This window comes from Topomyia yanbarensis, chromosome 2 (genome assembly GCF_030247195.1).
Source record: "Topomyia yanbarensis strain Yona2022 chromosome 2, ASM3024719v1, whole genome shotgun sequence".
Lineage (NCBI taxonomy): Eukaryota > Metazoa > Arthropoda > Insecta > Diptera > Culicidae > Topomyia > Topomyia yanbarensis.
This window is the reverse complement of record NC_080671.1, coordinates 203,030,667-203,045,521: the sequence shown is the minus strand read 5'-3', so window position 1 is coordinate 203,045,521 and position 14,855 is coordinate 203,030,667. Positions and strand designations below refer to the sequence as shown.

At 40.2% G+C, this 14,855-nt stretch overlaps 1 protein-coding gene and 1 pseudogene across 1 annotated transcript; one reads left to right on the top strand and one right to left on the bottom strand.

The window, feature by feature from the left end:
* Positions 1 to 6: 6 nt before the first annotated feature.
* LOC131679993 (putative zinc finger protein 833) lies at positions 7 to 1,545 on the bottom strand (annotated as a pseudogene).
* Positions 1,546 to 4,895: 3,350 nt separating this feature from the next.
* LOC131682732 (DNA-directed RNA polymerases I, II, and III subunit RPABC1) lies at positions 4,896 to 5,847 on the top strand. Its single transcript, XM_058964428.1, has 3 exons — positions 4,896 to 5,028; positions 5,089 to 5,238; positions 5,301 to 5,847. Exons 2-3 carry the CDS (start codon positions 5,093 to 5,095, stop codon positions 5,785 to 5,787), a joined length of 633 nt encoding a protein of 210 aa, XP_058820411.1. The 5' UTR covers positions 4,896 to 5,028; positions 5,089 to 5,092; the 3' UTR covers positions 5,788 to 5,847.
* The last annotated feature ends 9,008 nt before the right edge of the window (positions 5,848 to 14,855 follow it).

Sequence of the window (14,855 nt, the reverse complement as noted above, 5' to 3'; positions counted from 1 at the left end):
AGAAAGTTATTTTAGCTTCGGCAAATCGCCTCTCCTTCGTCCGTCTCCAGATCTCTCAAAACCTCTGTCGAACCGTTTGTGTTTGTTTTTGTTGCTCACTTGGTACACCCCGCTTTGCTGATGCTTGAATGTTTGGCTGTAGATTTTACATGAGTATATCTTTTCCTTCACGTCGGTATTAGAAGCCTTGCATTTGGCCACATATGTGTTATACTTTTTACCACAATCGCGACAATCGAACAGTTTCCCGGTGGCATGCAACTTCTCGTGTAGCCGGAAACTTTTTGCTGATCGGTAGACCTTGCTACATACTCGACATTTGTGCTCGGGCAGCACGTCGACTTCGCGTCTTATACCATTATCTGGTTGTGTTGGGTTCGCTGGTGAACCGTCAGATTGTAGGATTGAGTGAACCCTCGGTCGCAGTATTCGCACACGTACGGAGTTTTCCCGGGTGTGCAACCTGACGTGTATCTTCAGCGTTATCGATTGAGTGAATGTTTTCGAACAGTGGGGACACATTTGAAGGGCTTTTCACCTGTAACAGTAAACAGTATATAATTGAAGTTTACGGAAAAGAAAATAAGTAAAACCTTAACCTACTCGTGTGCCATCGAATGTGCGTCGTCATCAGGTACTTGTCCGCAAACTCTTTATTACAATATGGACATCGGTTCCGAATGGGTAATGAACGATCCTTCTTTAGCGCGACTCAGACGATACATCAGCTTCCGTCAACGTCAACGGAACGTCCGTCAGGATAAGTTAAATATGTTTCTTTTACGCCCGTTCACACGTGCCGTACGTCAGAACGTTCCGTGCCGTTGATGTTGTGTGTGAATGCCTCCATTTAAATGCATGTAACTTATCCTGACGGAACGGTGACGTTCCGTTGACATTGACGGAAGCTGATGTATCGTCTGAGTCGTCCTTTTAGCGGCAAACCATCAGATCCCTTTTCTCTCTTCGAACTACTTTGTTTCATCTTGCGATCCGGATCCATAAATCGACAAAACGCTCTGCAAATCGCCCATTTCAACTTTTTCCTCTCCCAACCCCCTAATAACGTAAATCTTCCCATTCTGTCCCTTGACGCGCATTTCGGTTTTTAGTTCCAAAGGAAAATGTTTAATTCATCAGCATCTTCCACTACCTTTTCGATATCTGATCGCTTATCGTCCGCGTCCTCGTGTACTAACTCTGGATCCACTTTGATGTCAACTTCTCCCGCGCTAGGCCGAATCTGAAAGCAGCTTTCGGAAATAATTAGCTGCTGTATGAGGGTTCGGCGGCGTTTGTAACATGTAATCTAGTTAGATTGCACTAGCGAAGCAATGGAGAATTTGGCATCGTCAGGGTGCACCTGATTTGTTCCTTTCGTTCTTCCGCAACGGCAAGCACGCACCGAAAGAGTGCTCTACATAGGCCAGCGCAGAAACCACACCTGTCGGAGCTGTGGGAGGAATGTTACCACTTAACTGTAAATGTGAGAAAGTACATAAACAAGTGAGCGAGAAATGCAACTAAAATCCATACCGTGTTCATCGCCGTTTTGTATGTCCAACAATACAAGAGGATTAAATATTTTTCAAATTCCCGTTCTAATCATTTTTTGTCCAATTGAAGTCTGCCTAAGCTTTTTGGGGTAGACCTTGTCGCTGTAGAGTTCTATGCAATTCCTTTCACACACACTAATTGGGGTTTTAATTTCCTCCAGCTGACATATATAAAACTCAGCCAATTTAAACGTTCGAAATAGATCGCCTGGAGTATTTACAATGGTGTTGAAATGCTTTGTGTCGCTGTAAAACTTATTCAGGAGACGTACTGTGTAGATATCGACGTTTGAAATACGCACATCAAGATCCCGCAATTTTATACTACCGCCCTCCCCTTAAGACCAGGAGTGGTTTATTTTCCTCCCAATCCAAACGTCAAAGCGGCACAGTACCAATGCAGCTGGATAAGTCTATACCGGTTGGTCAGGTTCCATCATAAAAAAAATCCGAACGAAAAGCTATTTTAGATTTGTTTTCCTCCACCTGTGACTGGTGGAAGGAAACAAATCGTTGAACACACAAATGCAGTTACAGATTGCCAAGTACTCTATAAAATGAAAACAAATAAAATGAAAATTTCAATCATATATGAACAGCATGCTTTGATCGAACAGCGCTTCCAACTTAATTTTTCTTCTACAATTCGACCTATCAACACGAATGGTAGACAAATTTGAATTCGTGGTGAGTCATAAAATGATTACCCTTTTGTATGGGACCTTGGCGTATTTAATTTGTATTTGATCACACTCTGCATAATCACGAACAAAGGAGTGCGATATAGTTGCTTCGACTATTCATAAAAATAAAACAAATTTTCTGGAAAACCATTTGGCATCCCTGCGCTAACACAAATATTTCATATGTTTGCACTTTTGAAAATTCATGAAGTTCAAACAGCACAAAAAATTTTTCGCATGGCGATTTGTTTGACGTATACGCCGGTTTGATTATATTTGACAAACAGTGTACTGATCCATCAAACTTGTTTTATTATGTTTGGCAAACAATATTAGGCGTAACGTCCGGTAACGCATCAATGCAAATATTTGATGAAAAAAGTTTGTTAAACAGTTGATCTCGTGTACTGGCCTTGTCAAATTTGTTTGTCAAACACGTTTGTTTGATCAAATTTTGCTTCATCAAATATTTCACGTTATGACAAACAGTGTACTGGTAGCTTAAAGCGCTTAAAAACTACATAAGCATTAAACATTTCATGTTTTTAGTATAATTTACCTAAACAGCATAGTCCTTAAACTATATTGGCATAATTGTTCCTTCAAAACACATATTTGTTCTCTAAGGGGCCGTACACAAATGACGTAGCTTTTTTTCGGAGATTTTTGACCCCTCCCTCCCCCCTCGTAGCATTTGGTCACAAAATTCTAACCTCTCCCTCGTAAATAACGTAGCAATTACGTACCCCCTCCCCCTCGTCCCATGCAAAGCACCCGGGTGATGAAAAAAAATTACATGTTTTTCAATTATTTTAAATACATGTCCTTTCAAAATGTTTGACGACTTTTATCAACATTTTCATTATAACAGCAAATTGCGTGCAAAATAAGCCCATTTCATCACAAATATTGTGTTGATAGCTTTGTTTTGAATTTTATTTGTCAAGGGGAGCATAAAAAGAAGTTCTCTCAGTTCACAATCCTGCAGCTGCCAATGATTCTAAGAAGCATACGTTCTAAATTACTAAATTTTGTTTGGCTGAATCCGAAGTGAAAATTTAATTCAGCTTCCAAACTAAGTCTACTAGTTAGCAACATTAACTAACTAATGTAGCAAGTTAAATCCGCATACAAAATCTTTTCGTATTTTTGTGAACTTGTAATTCCACGAATCGTAAAATTTACCTCATGAAAAACCGCATCAAAAGTAACTTATTTGAATTTAAATTCATTTCTCTTGGGAATGGAGAATCAATAAATTATTTTCTCTAAACAATGGGTTTTAAATTTAATGCTACGTCGCGCAACTTTTGACCCTACCCTCCCCCTCGTCACACTTCGTCACAAATTTAGTATACCCTCCCTACCCCCCAAAATGCTACGTCATTTATGCATGGCCCCTAATAGGGATTTGTTTTAGGTCCATGAAACTTCAGCCTCGTTTTTCTTAGTTCGAGCTCAATGTCACTTAGGACCTTTTGAATAAGTACTCTTGAATTGTTAGCACGGCCCGGTCAAACCGTTCGGAATTTGATTCGGAATCCTGAATGGAGTCAGTATGGATTCCAAATCAAATGCAACGACCGATTATGAGTCGGAATCGGTTGTTGCATTTGATTTCGAATCCATAATGACTTCATTCAGAAATCCGAACCGGTTCCGGAATGAGTTTAACTGGGGGTCTGCTATGCAGGGATACCAGGTATCTTTTTCAAATGTCTTCATTTGTGTTCAACGGCCACACGCTCATGCAACACTACTCAAAATTTGAGTTCAGAGCACTCAATTTCAAAAATAGAAGCAATGTGTCAAAACATGAGTTTTTATTTGAGTAGATTGAACTCAACTGGTGAGTAACCATTCAATTTTCAATAGTTCGAGTGAAAAAAATAGTTAACTTCAAAAGAAAGCGAACGAACTTTGTCGTTGACTAAAAGTTTTATGAAAGATCAAGCCGCAAATCCTGTAGTTGTAGAGCCGACTTGGATGGTTCACAAAATTATATGGTAAGTTTCTCTGAGGTTTGTTGATATTCAAATCAAACATCCATTCGTATTTTTATAGTTTCTGTCATTACTATGAGGCGCCGATAGACATAGAATACGTGCAGAGAAACCTTTGAGGATTATATTTCCAGGCATTGCTAGCGCATGGAGGTTCAGGTAAATGATATGTGAAGTGCCGGTGAGATTTTTTGTTGTTATATAAGAAATACGGAATTATTATATTCCGTATTTGCTTTTTGAGTAAAATCTACTCAAATTTGACATTAGCATCCCAAACTCAAAACTGAGTAAACGAGGCAAACTCATTTTTTGACTACGTGCACTTTTTATGAAATTGAGTGGCTGGCCACTCAAATTTGAGTTTTTATGAATGAGCGTGCAGGATTCTGAATCGGTTATTGATTTTGAGCCAGAAATCAGTCTGACGTCCGAATAAATTTGTCTTCAAATTACGAAAAACACGCCCTGTAAAGTTCAGCCGGAAATGAACTGGAATTCTGGCTGGTTCCAGTTCGTATTCCGGCTCCAGTGCAACAACCGATTCTAACTAGAATCGGTTGTGTCACTGGAGCCGGAATACGAACTGGAACCAGCCAGAATTCCGGTTCATTTCCGGCTGAGCTTAACTGGGCGTCTTCACAACAAAATGAAGACAAATCTTCAAATCTGGCATCTCTGCTGCTATGCGGTATTGTTGAAATTGTGATTATTTTAGTGTTTTGCTGGCTTCGAAAATCTTGCATCCTATAAATCATATATAATTGTTTGTGTCCTCATTAATATGTAAGTATTACACATTTATTATGCCGTTTTACTTACAACAACGTTAAAACCTTATTTTAGTATCATGGACGATGATGCCGAAACCTATAAGTTGTGGCGCATTCGCAAAACCATTATGCAGTTGAGCCACGATAGAGGTTATCTTGTCACGCAAGATGAATTGGACCAGACGCTGGAGCAATTCAAAGAACAATTTGGTGACAAACCCAGGTATCTATATTTAAAATATAAAATACGTTCTATAAAAATACACCTTGAAAAATATCCGTTAGCGAAAAACGACCAGCTCGGTCAGACTTGATTGTACTTGTGGCACACAATGATGATCCAACAGACCAGATGTTCGTCTTCTTTCCGGACGAGCCAAAAATCGGAATTAAAACTATCAAGACCTACTGTACCCGTATGCAGGAAGAAAATATTCACCGCGCCATAGTCGTCGTGCAGGCCGGGATGACTCCATCGGCGAAACAGTCTCTTGTCGATATGGCGCCCAAATACATTCTGGAGCAGTTTCTTGAATCGGAGCTGCTGATTAATATTACGGAACACGAGCTGGTTCCGGAACATGTGGTTATGACACCAGAAGAGAAGCAGGAACTTTTGGCTCGTTACAAATTGAAGGAAAATATGTTAATGCGGATACAAGCCGGAGACCCGGTCGCTCGATACTTCGGACTGAAACGCGGCCAGGTAGTTAAAATTATTCGACCTTCAGAAACGGCCGGGAGGTATATTTCATATAGATTAGTTTGTTAGGAATATTTGTGATACGTTTTGGTATGAGAATAATAAAACCGCGAAAACATGGGAAATTTATCCAGAACTACGCATGATTAATGCAATTTTTAAGAAACGTATTTCGTCGCTGTTGTGCTATCTTGTGACAAACGCCATTTTGGGGTAAACTGATGTAGTTTTTGTTTGAGGAGAAACTGAGTCAGTTCCTAACCCCAGCTGCTGTCAAAATGTATGAACTGACAGCGGTTGGGGTTAGAACCTGACTCAGGTTCAAGCGAAATCGACATGGGTTAGATATGAGCATGATGACCGTACAATTCGTAGTTGCTACTCCGTGATTGGCCAGAATAAGCGAAATTGCACAGAGAATCAACGAATGGTGCTTGGGACTAGCTATCCATTCTCAATGTGCACGTTTCGAGAACTCTATGCTTTGAAATGCCAATAACGACGCCGGCCACGTCCATACAGTCATCGGGGAAGTAAAGGAATGTTAGTGTGACAAACGTTGTTATGGAGACCGTGTATACCTCTGCATCTCCACGTTTGCCACGGGAAGGAGTTTTTGTTAGTGGGATGGGGTATAAGTTACACCAATCTGGATTCACCTTGATAAGTGATACGATCTATGCAACACTCATAAGTTTTATCATGTGTTTTTTGCTTTGGGCAGCCGGCAGCCGAGAATTTATGATAGATTTATCGTTTGTAGAATTACTTCGTGAATTCTCAACTTCAACTCCGGACAGCCGGCTGTCGGGAGTGTTACTAATGTTGAATTGATTCAGATATTGTCCAAACATTAAACAGTTTCATTATTCCCTGTACCTTTATTTCAACGAATTACGACGCGATTATCTTTTCAATCTCGAGACATTTAACGAAAAGATGTACTGATAAGTTTGTAATTGAATATTCCGTAATATATGTATGTTTATCATGTATACACTTTGGAACTATTATAGGCAATGAATGCATTGTTTTCTTTTGCCACGAATGATTAAATAAGATATCGATTCATATGCAATCTATATTCGCGAGCGTTGTATTACTAACTGAAGTGTAGTTTGAACGGTATTATTTAAGCATTACCTAAGTTAGGGTGATCATACGTCCTGGTTTCCCAGGAAATGTCCTGATTTTGCATTTACTGTCCTGGTGTCCTGGGAAGTCGAGGAAAATGCTTGATTTGTCCTGGTTTTTCTACTGTAAGCCTAATATATTTCTATTTATTCAGTCTTCGATTTTCACTATGCTCCAGATCGCAGTTACGACCGACCACAACTATAACTGCAACGTACCTCAATCGGAATGTGCGACAAACAAAACTTAATACAGTCGAATCACAGAGAACAGACGTCCATCTTCAGCATTCAACTTGTGTAAAATCTCTAACGATTTCGAAGGTAGTTTGGATATCTAAACCACAGAGAAAAGACGTCCAACTTCAGCATTCAACTTGTGTAAAATCTCTAACGGTTTCGAAGGTAGTTTGGATATCTAAACCAGGTGCGCTACTGTCGTCATGTTTTTTGTGGCTGAGTGCGACAGAATTGACAGCGGTTATTCCTCTACCCAGTCAAACTAGTCCGGAACCGATTCGGACTTCCAGCATGAATTCCAGCTCACATGCGTCAACCGATAGAGTCGGTATCGGTTGTTTTCTTTGAGCTAGATTCCATGCTGAATCCATCCAGGATTTCGAACCGGTTCCGGAATCGGTTTGACGGATAGTTGGGATAGGTTGGTGTGGCGGCGCTAGTGTTTTTCGTATATTAATTCAAATGTTTACACACGTTTTTTAAATATTTTTGTTCGATCATGGATGTCTGTTCTCTGTGTCTAAACCATGTGTGCTACTGTCGTCATGTTTTTTGTGGCTGAGTTCGACAGAATTGACAGCGGTTATTCCTCTACCCACCCCCCACTGAGACGTCCAAAAAATTGTTTCAAAATCGTTCAACACGGGTCCAACGATGGACGTTCGTTGAACGGTTATTTGGACGTTGTCCAAATTGGTCCAACGAACGTCCTTCATTGGACGATTTTGAAACCAACCGTTCTTAGAGGGTATCGGTTAACGCATTTGAGCTGGAAGTCACCCACTGAGACGTCCAAAAAATTGTTTCAAAATCGTTCAACACGGGTCCAACGATGGACGTTCGTTGAACGGTTATTTGGGCGTTGTCCAAATTGGTTCAACGAACGTCCTTCATTGGACGATTTTGAAACCAACCGTTCTTAGAGGGCATGCTGGAAGTCCGAATCGGTTCCGGACTAGTTTGACTGCCCACTGAGACGTCCAATAATTTGTTTCAAAATCGTTCAACACGGGTCCAACGATGGACGTTCGTTGAACGGTTATTTGGACGTTGTCCAAATTGGTCCAACGAACGTCCTTCATTGGACGATTTTGAAACCAACCGTTCTTAGAGGCCTCTACCCTCTAAGAACGGTTGGTTTCAAAATCGTCCAATGAAGGACGTTCGTTGGACCAATTTGGACAACGTCCAAATAACCGTTCAACGAACGTCCATCGTTGGACCCGTGTTGAACGATTTTGAAACAATTTTTTGGACGTCTCAGTGGGTAAGAACGGTTGGTTTCAAAATCGTTAAGTGAAGGACGTTCGTTGGACCAATTTGGACAACGTCCAAATAACCGTTCAACGAACGTCCATCGTTGGACCCGTGTTGAACGATTTTGAAACAATTTTTTGGACGTCTTAGTGGGTGACTTCCAGCTCAAATGCGTTAACCGATACCCTCTAAGAACGGTTGGTTTCAAAATCGTCCAATGAAGGACGTTCGTTGGACCAATTTGGACAACGTCCAAATAACCGTTCAACGAACGTCCATCGTTGGACCCGTGTTGAACGATTTTGAAACAATTTTTTGGACGTCTCAGTGGGTGACTTCCAGCTCAAATGCGTTAACCGATACCCTCTAAGAACGGTTGGTTTCAAAATCGTCCAATGAAGTACGTTCGTTGGACCAATTTGGACAACGTCCAAATAACCGTTCAACGAACGTCCATCGTTGGACCGGTGTTGAACGATTTTTTTTTGGGCGTCTCAGTGGGTAGAGTCGGAATCGGTTTTCTTTGAGCTAGATTCCATGCTGAATCCATCCAGAATTTCGAACCAGTTCCGGAATGGATTTGACGGATAGTTGGGATAGGTTGGTGTAGCGGCGCTAGTGTTTTTCGTATATTAATTCAAATGTTTACGCACGTTTTTTAAACATTTTTGTTCGATCATGGACGTCTGTTATCTGTGATAACAGGGAGTATGGAATGTCGGGCTCAAACCAGTGCTGTGAAATTTCAAAATCAGTTACTTATTTCTGCTTGTATTTACCGAAACCAAAATTCCCTCCCTGATTCATTAACTTCCCAACTGACTGAAACTTCATGCAGAATGGAATGCTTAAGTGCAGAAGAAATATAAATTCCTTCACCAACGAAAGCATTTATTTGTTTTTATGTGGACAGTTTGTAGGCAGAAATTGGCTTCTTCTACATTTTCGAGCATAAGTGAACTGCATAATCTATAGCTGGTGCACATTTGCTCAATAATCCCTCAAATTCTGTTTGATGAGGGAAACGAACCAAACATTTCATTCATCGCGACGGGCATGAATTGAATTTTGTTTTTTTTTCAATTTCACGCAGGGATGTCAATTTTTTCAAACTCGGGCTCAAACTGATATTATTTACTCCAAACTATCCGCCAGTTTTCATATAACAATCGTTTAAACGGAGATATTTTTGGTAACAATGGTAGGTTTTGCAGCTCTCAAATCGAGAGATAATGGTTGACATTGGAGATTGTCAGGCATAGCGCAGGGAAGCTACTTGGGATCGTTGATGTTTCTGATTTACGTCAATGTCGTGTTTTTAGTACTGAAAACTCCTCTCCGGTCCTGCACAGACCATTTCAGCATGAAACGTTTGCTGATGATGGTGTAGCAAGAACTGCCTTTGTGTAAATCCGAAAAAGGTTATCGGTAATCGAATTCCGATGAAAGACGAGCTCTTCCTTCCAGCCTCCCAGAACTTTTTTACTGTCGAAGCTCTGCCTGCCAGACCTCAGAACCTTTTAACTGCCGAAAACATGCGGAAAAGGGAATGTCGATTGAGAGGCGATGGGGGATGCAGTACCCTTTCGACTGTCCTGGTTTTTTACTCATCTGATATGGTCACCCTACCTAAGTATCTAAAACGACCGTCGTATAGCGGACACACAACCGACGACACGCACGCGTTGTTTCTTATGCTAACACCTGGAACTATAGACACGAATGAGAGACAAGATTGAATGAATTAATTGATCACTTAAGTACAACAATGGACTTTCACATTGGAATCATAAGAGGAAGACCCATCCATCAAATAACGATGAGGCAATTTTATTGCCCTCCCCTCCAGCTCGTTCGCAACTCACCCTCATATCCAATCACTATTTGAACCACTTTTCACGCTAAGTACCCCTGTTTATGTCATACACGGAAGGAATTATAAGAAATCTGGGATGCAGCTCTGTATTCGCTCCTATTCCTCTTGCCTATTACAACCACTAATCTTGCCTCACCATGGATCAACGCTAGATGCCTCCACTTGCACCATCAAAAAGTTTATAATTCACCATCAATACACAGAGAACAGACATCCATGATCGAACAAAAATATTTAAGAAACGTGTGTAAACATTTAAATTAATATACGATACACACTAGCGCCGCCACACCAACCTATCCCAACTATCCGTCAAATCCATTCCGGAACCGGTTCGAAATCCTGACTTGATTCAGTATGGAATCTTGCTCAAAGAAAACAACCGATTCCGACTCTATCGGTTGATGCATTTGAGCTGGAATTTACGCTGGAAGTCCGAACCGGTTCCGGACTAGTTTGACTGGGTAGATGAATAACCGTTGTCAATTCTGTCGAACTCAGCCACAAAAAAAACATAACGACAGTAGCGCACCTGGTTTCCCACTGAGACGTCCAAAAAATTGTTTCAAAATCGTTCAATACGGGTCCAACGATGGACGTTTGTTGAACGGTTATTTGGACGTCGTCAAAACTGGCCCAACGAACGTCCTTTATTGGACGATTTTGAAACCAACCGTTCTTAGAGGGTTGGATATCTCAACTACCTTCGAAACCGTTAGATATTTTACACAAGTTGAATGCTGAAGATGGACGTCTGTTCTCTGTGATAAGCATGTTCAAGTTTACTATACAACAGCTTTGTACCATAATAGTAATATCACAGAGAACAGACATCCATGATCGAACAAAAATATTTAAAAAACGTGTGTAAATATTTGAATTAATATACGAAAAACACTAGCGCCGCCACACCAACCTATCCTACTAACCGTCAAATCGATTCCGGAACCGGTTCGAAATCCTGGATGGATTCAGCATGGAATCTAGCTCAAAGAAAACAACCGATTCCGACTCTATCGGTTGACGCATTTAAGCTGGAATTCATGCTGGAAGCACAGAGAACAGACATCCATGATCGAACAAAAATATTTAAAAAACGTGTGTAAACATTTGAATTAATATACTAAAAACACTAGCGCCGCCACACCAACCTATCCCAACTATCCGTCAAATCGATTCCGGAACCGGTTCGAAATCCTGGATGGATTCTGCATGAAATCTAGCTCAAAGAAAACAACCGATTCCGACTCTATCGGTTGACGCATTTGAACTGGAATTCATGCTGGAAGTCCGAATCGGTTCCGGACTAGTTTGACTGGGTAGAGGAATAACCGCTGTCAATTCTGTCGCACTCAGCCACAAAAAAACATGACGACAGTAGCGCACCTGGTTTAGATATCCAAACTACCTTCGAAACCGTTAGAGATTTTACACAAGTTGAATGCTGAAGATGGACGTCTGTTCTCTGTGCTGGAAGTCTGAATCGGTTCCGGACTAGTTTGACTGGGTAGAGGAATAACCGCTGTCAGTTCTTTCGCACTCAGCCACAAAAAAACATGACGACAGTAGCGCACCTGGTTTAGATATCCAAACTACCTTCGAAACCGTTAGAGATTTTACACAAGTTGAATGCTGAAGATGGACGTCTGTTCTCTGTGGTAATATTGAATATTCTATTGTAAGCATGTAAGTGTGATCACAGAGAACAGACATCCATGATCGAACAAAAATATTTAAAAAACGTGTGTAAACATTTGAATTAATATACGAAAAACACTAGCGCCGCCACACCAACCTATCCCAACTATCCGTCAAACCGATTCCGGAATCGGTTCGAAATCCTGGATGGATTCAGCATGGAATCTAGCTCAAAGAAAACAACCGATACCGACTCTATCGGTTGACGCATGTGAGCTGGAATTCATGCTGGAAGTCCGAATCGGTTCCTTTGTATCTTTTGTTGTAATGAATGGATTTAATCAATTTCTTCGGCATTTTGTCGAAAATATTTGTACCAATGTTGTATTAAATTTTGGAATATGTAGGATATTCATTATCAACGGAAAAATAGTGTTTTGAAAAATCTTTCGAAAACGACTCGGAAAAGTGAAAATTTTCAGCCCATCCCGCACAGAGCCGTCAAAATGGTGCAGCAAATGAACAATAAAATAATGAAAAGTTTATATAAAGGTCCACTACATGTTTGTTCCTATGATTATTCGTATTGGGTTGCTTGACGAGAGCAGTTGGTGGGGGAAAGCCGGGATATTAATTTTGGTTAAGCCATTAGAAGTCGGACGGAAAGGAAAGGCTCATGCACGCCACGAGAACGAGCGAGAAAGCGATAGTAGTGCATATTAGCGAAAGCGTTACGTACATTTTGAACCTTATTAACTTTTCTTCTACAAAACGGATTGCCAATCTTGTTTCATAAATCGGAAGGAAAACGTTCAACGCTTGCTACCGATACGTTGTTTGCTATATAAAATTTGTTTAAATAGTTCGAAAACTACTTTAAATGAAATCAACATTAATGATAAAACCTATAAATAGAGGTGTCGCAGCTTTTCTCAAAGCCAGACGTGTGTAAGACGCAGTGCATAACAGACGTGCGTGGTCGTGAGAAGCTGCATCGGACGACCAATCAAATCAGCTACCATCGGAGAGAAGAAGAAAAACGTTGGTGGAGGTGGTGGCGGTGAGAAGTCCAAAAAGCCAAAGGCTAAGAAACGCAGTCACTGAAAAGGCGGTAGTAACTGCCACTAAAAATGCCACCAAAACATCGAAGGCTGCAAAGCGTACTCATTCGGTGTGAGCTGCGAAAGGGGAAAGATCGTATGGATGTACGCAGTAAAAACAGTCGTCGGCAAGGTTTGAATTGTTTTAAAAGATTCCCGTCTTGTATCAACATAGTTATCTACAAACCGTCCTTATTAGGACGAATACAAAATGGAAAAAGAATTCAATTAGAAAGTTTCTTTTATTAACTGGTATTAAATTTGCGCTTGGTAATTCTGTACTTTTACCAGTGAATCATAAGAAAATGTTTTTCTAATTTACAAATTCGAAGGTTTTTGCAAATCCTTCCAAAAAAATCAGTGAATGTGGCAACTCTACCACTAAGCGAAAGCTACACCAAAACGAATGATGAAAATATTTTCATTTATCGAACAAAAGGACGTCCTTCCATCTGCATTGTAAAGTCAATAAATAGGAACACCATGATGAAAATCGTGCTCATTCGGTGTGAGCTGCGAAAGGGGAAAGATCGTACGGATGTACGCAGTAAAAACAATCGTCGGCAAGGTTTGAATTGTTTTAAAAGATTCCCGTCTTGAATCAACATAGTTATCCACAAACCGTCCTTAATAGGACAAAGGCAAAATGGAAAAAGAATTTAATTAGAAAGTTTCTTTTATTAACTAGTATTAAGTTTGCGCTTGGTAATTCTGTACTTTTACCAGTGAATCATAAGAAAATGTTTTTCCAATCTACAAACCCGAAGGTTTTTGCAAATCCAAGAAAATCAGTGAATCTGGCAACTCTGCCACTAAGCGAAAGCTACACCAAAACGAATGATGAAAATATTTTCATTTATCGAACAAAAGGACGTCCTTCCATCTGCATTGTAAAGTCAATAAATAGGAACAGCTTGATGAAAAGTGTGCTCATTCGGCGTGAGCTGCGAAAGGGGAAAGATCGTACGGATGTACGCAGTAAAAACAATCGTCTGCAAGATTTGAATTGTTTTAAAAGATTCCCGTCTTGAATCAACATAGTTATCCACAAACCGTCCTTATTAGGACGAAGGCAAAATGGAAAAAGAATTTAATTAGAAAGTTTCTTTTATTAACTAGTATTAAGTTTGCGCTTGGTAATTCTGTACTTTTACCAGTGAATCAGAAAATGTTTTTCTAATCTACAAACCCGAAGGTTTTTGCAAATCCTTCCAAAAAAATCAGTGAATGTGGCAACTCTACCACTAAGCGAAAGCTACACCAAAACGAATGATGAAAATATTTTCATTTATCGAACAAAAGGACGTCCTTCCATCTGCATTGTAAAGTCAATAAATAGGAACAGCTTGATGAAAAGTGTGCTCATTCGGCGTGAGCTGCGAAAGGGGAAAGATCGTACGGATGTACGCAGTAAAAACAATCGTCTGCAAGGTTTGAATTGTTTTAAAAGATTCCCGTCTTGAATCAACATAGTTATCCACAAACCGTCCTTATTAGGACAAAGGCAAAATGGAAAAAGAATTTAATTAGAAAGTTTCTTTTATTAACTAGTATTAAGTTTGCGCTTGGTAATTCTGTACTTTTACCAGTGAATCATAAGAAAATGTTTTTCCAATCTACAAACCCGAAGGTTTTTGCAAATCCAAGAAAATCAGTGAATCTGGCAACTCTGCCACTAAGCGAAAGCTACACCAAAACGAATGATGAAAATATTTTCATTTATCGAACAAAAGGACGTCCTTCCATCTGCATTGTAAAGTCAATAAATAGGAACAGCTTGATGAAAAGTGTGCTCATTCGGCGTGAGCTGCGAAAGGGGAAAGATCGTACGGATGTACGCAGTAAAAACAATCGTCTGCAAGGTTTGAATTGTTTTAAAAGATTCCCGTCTTG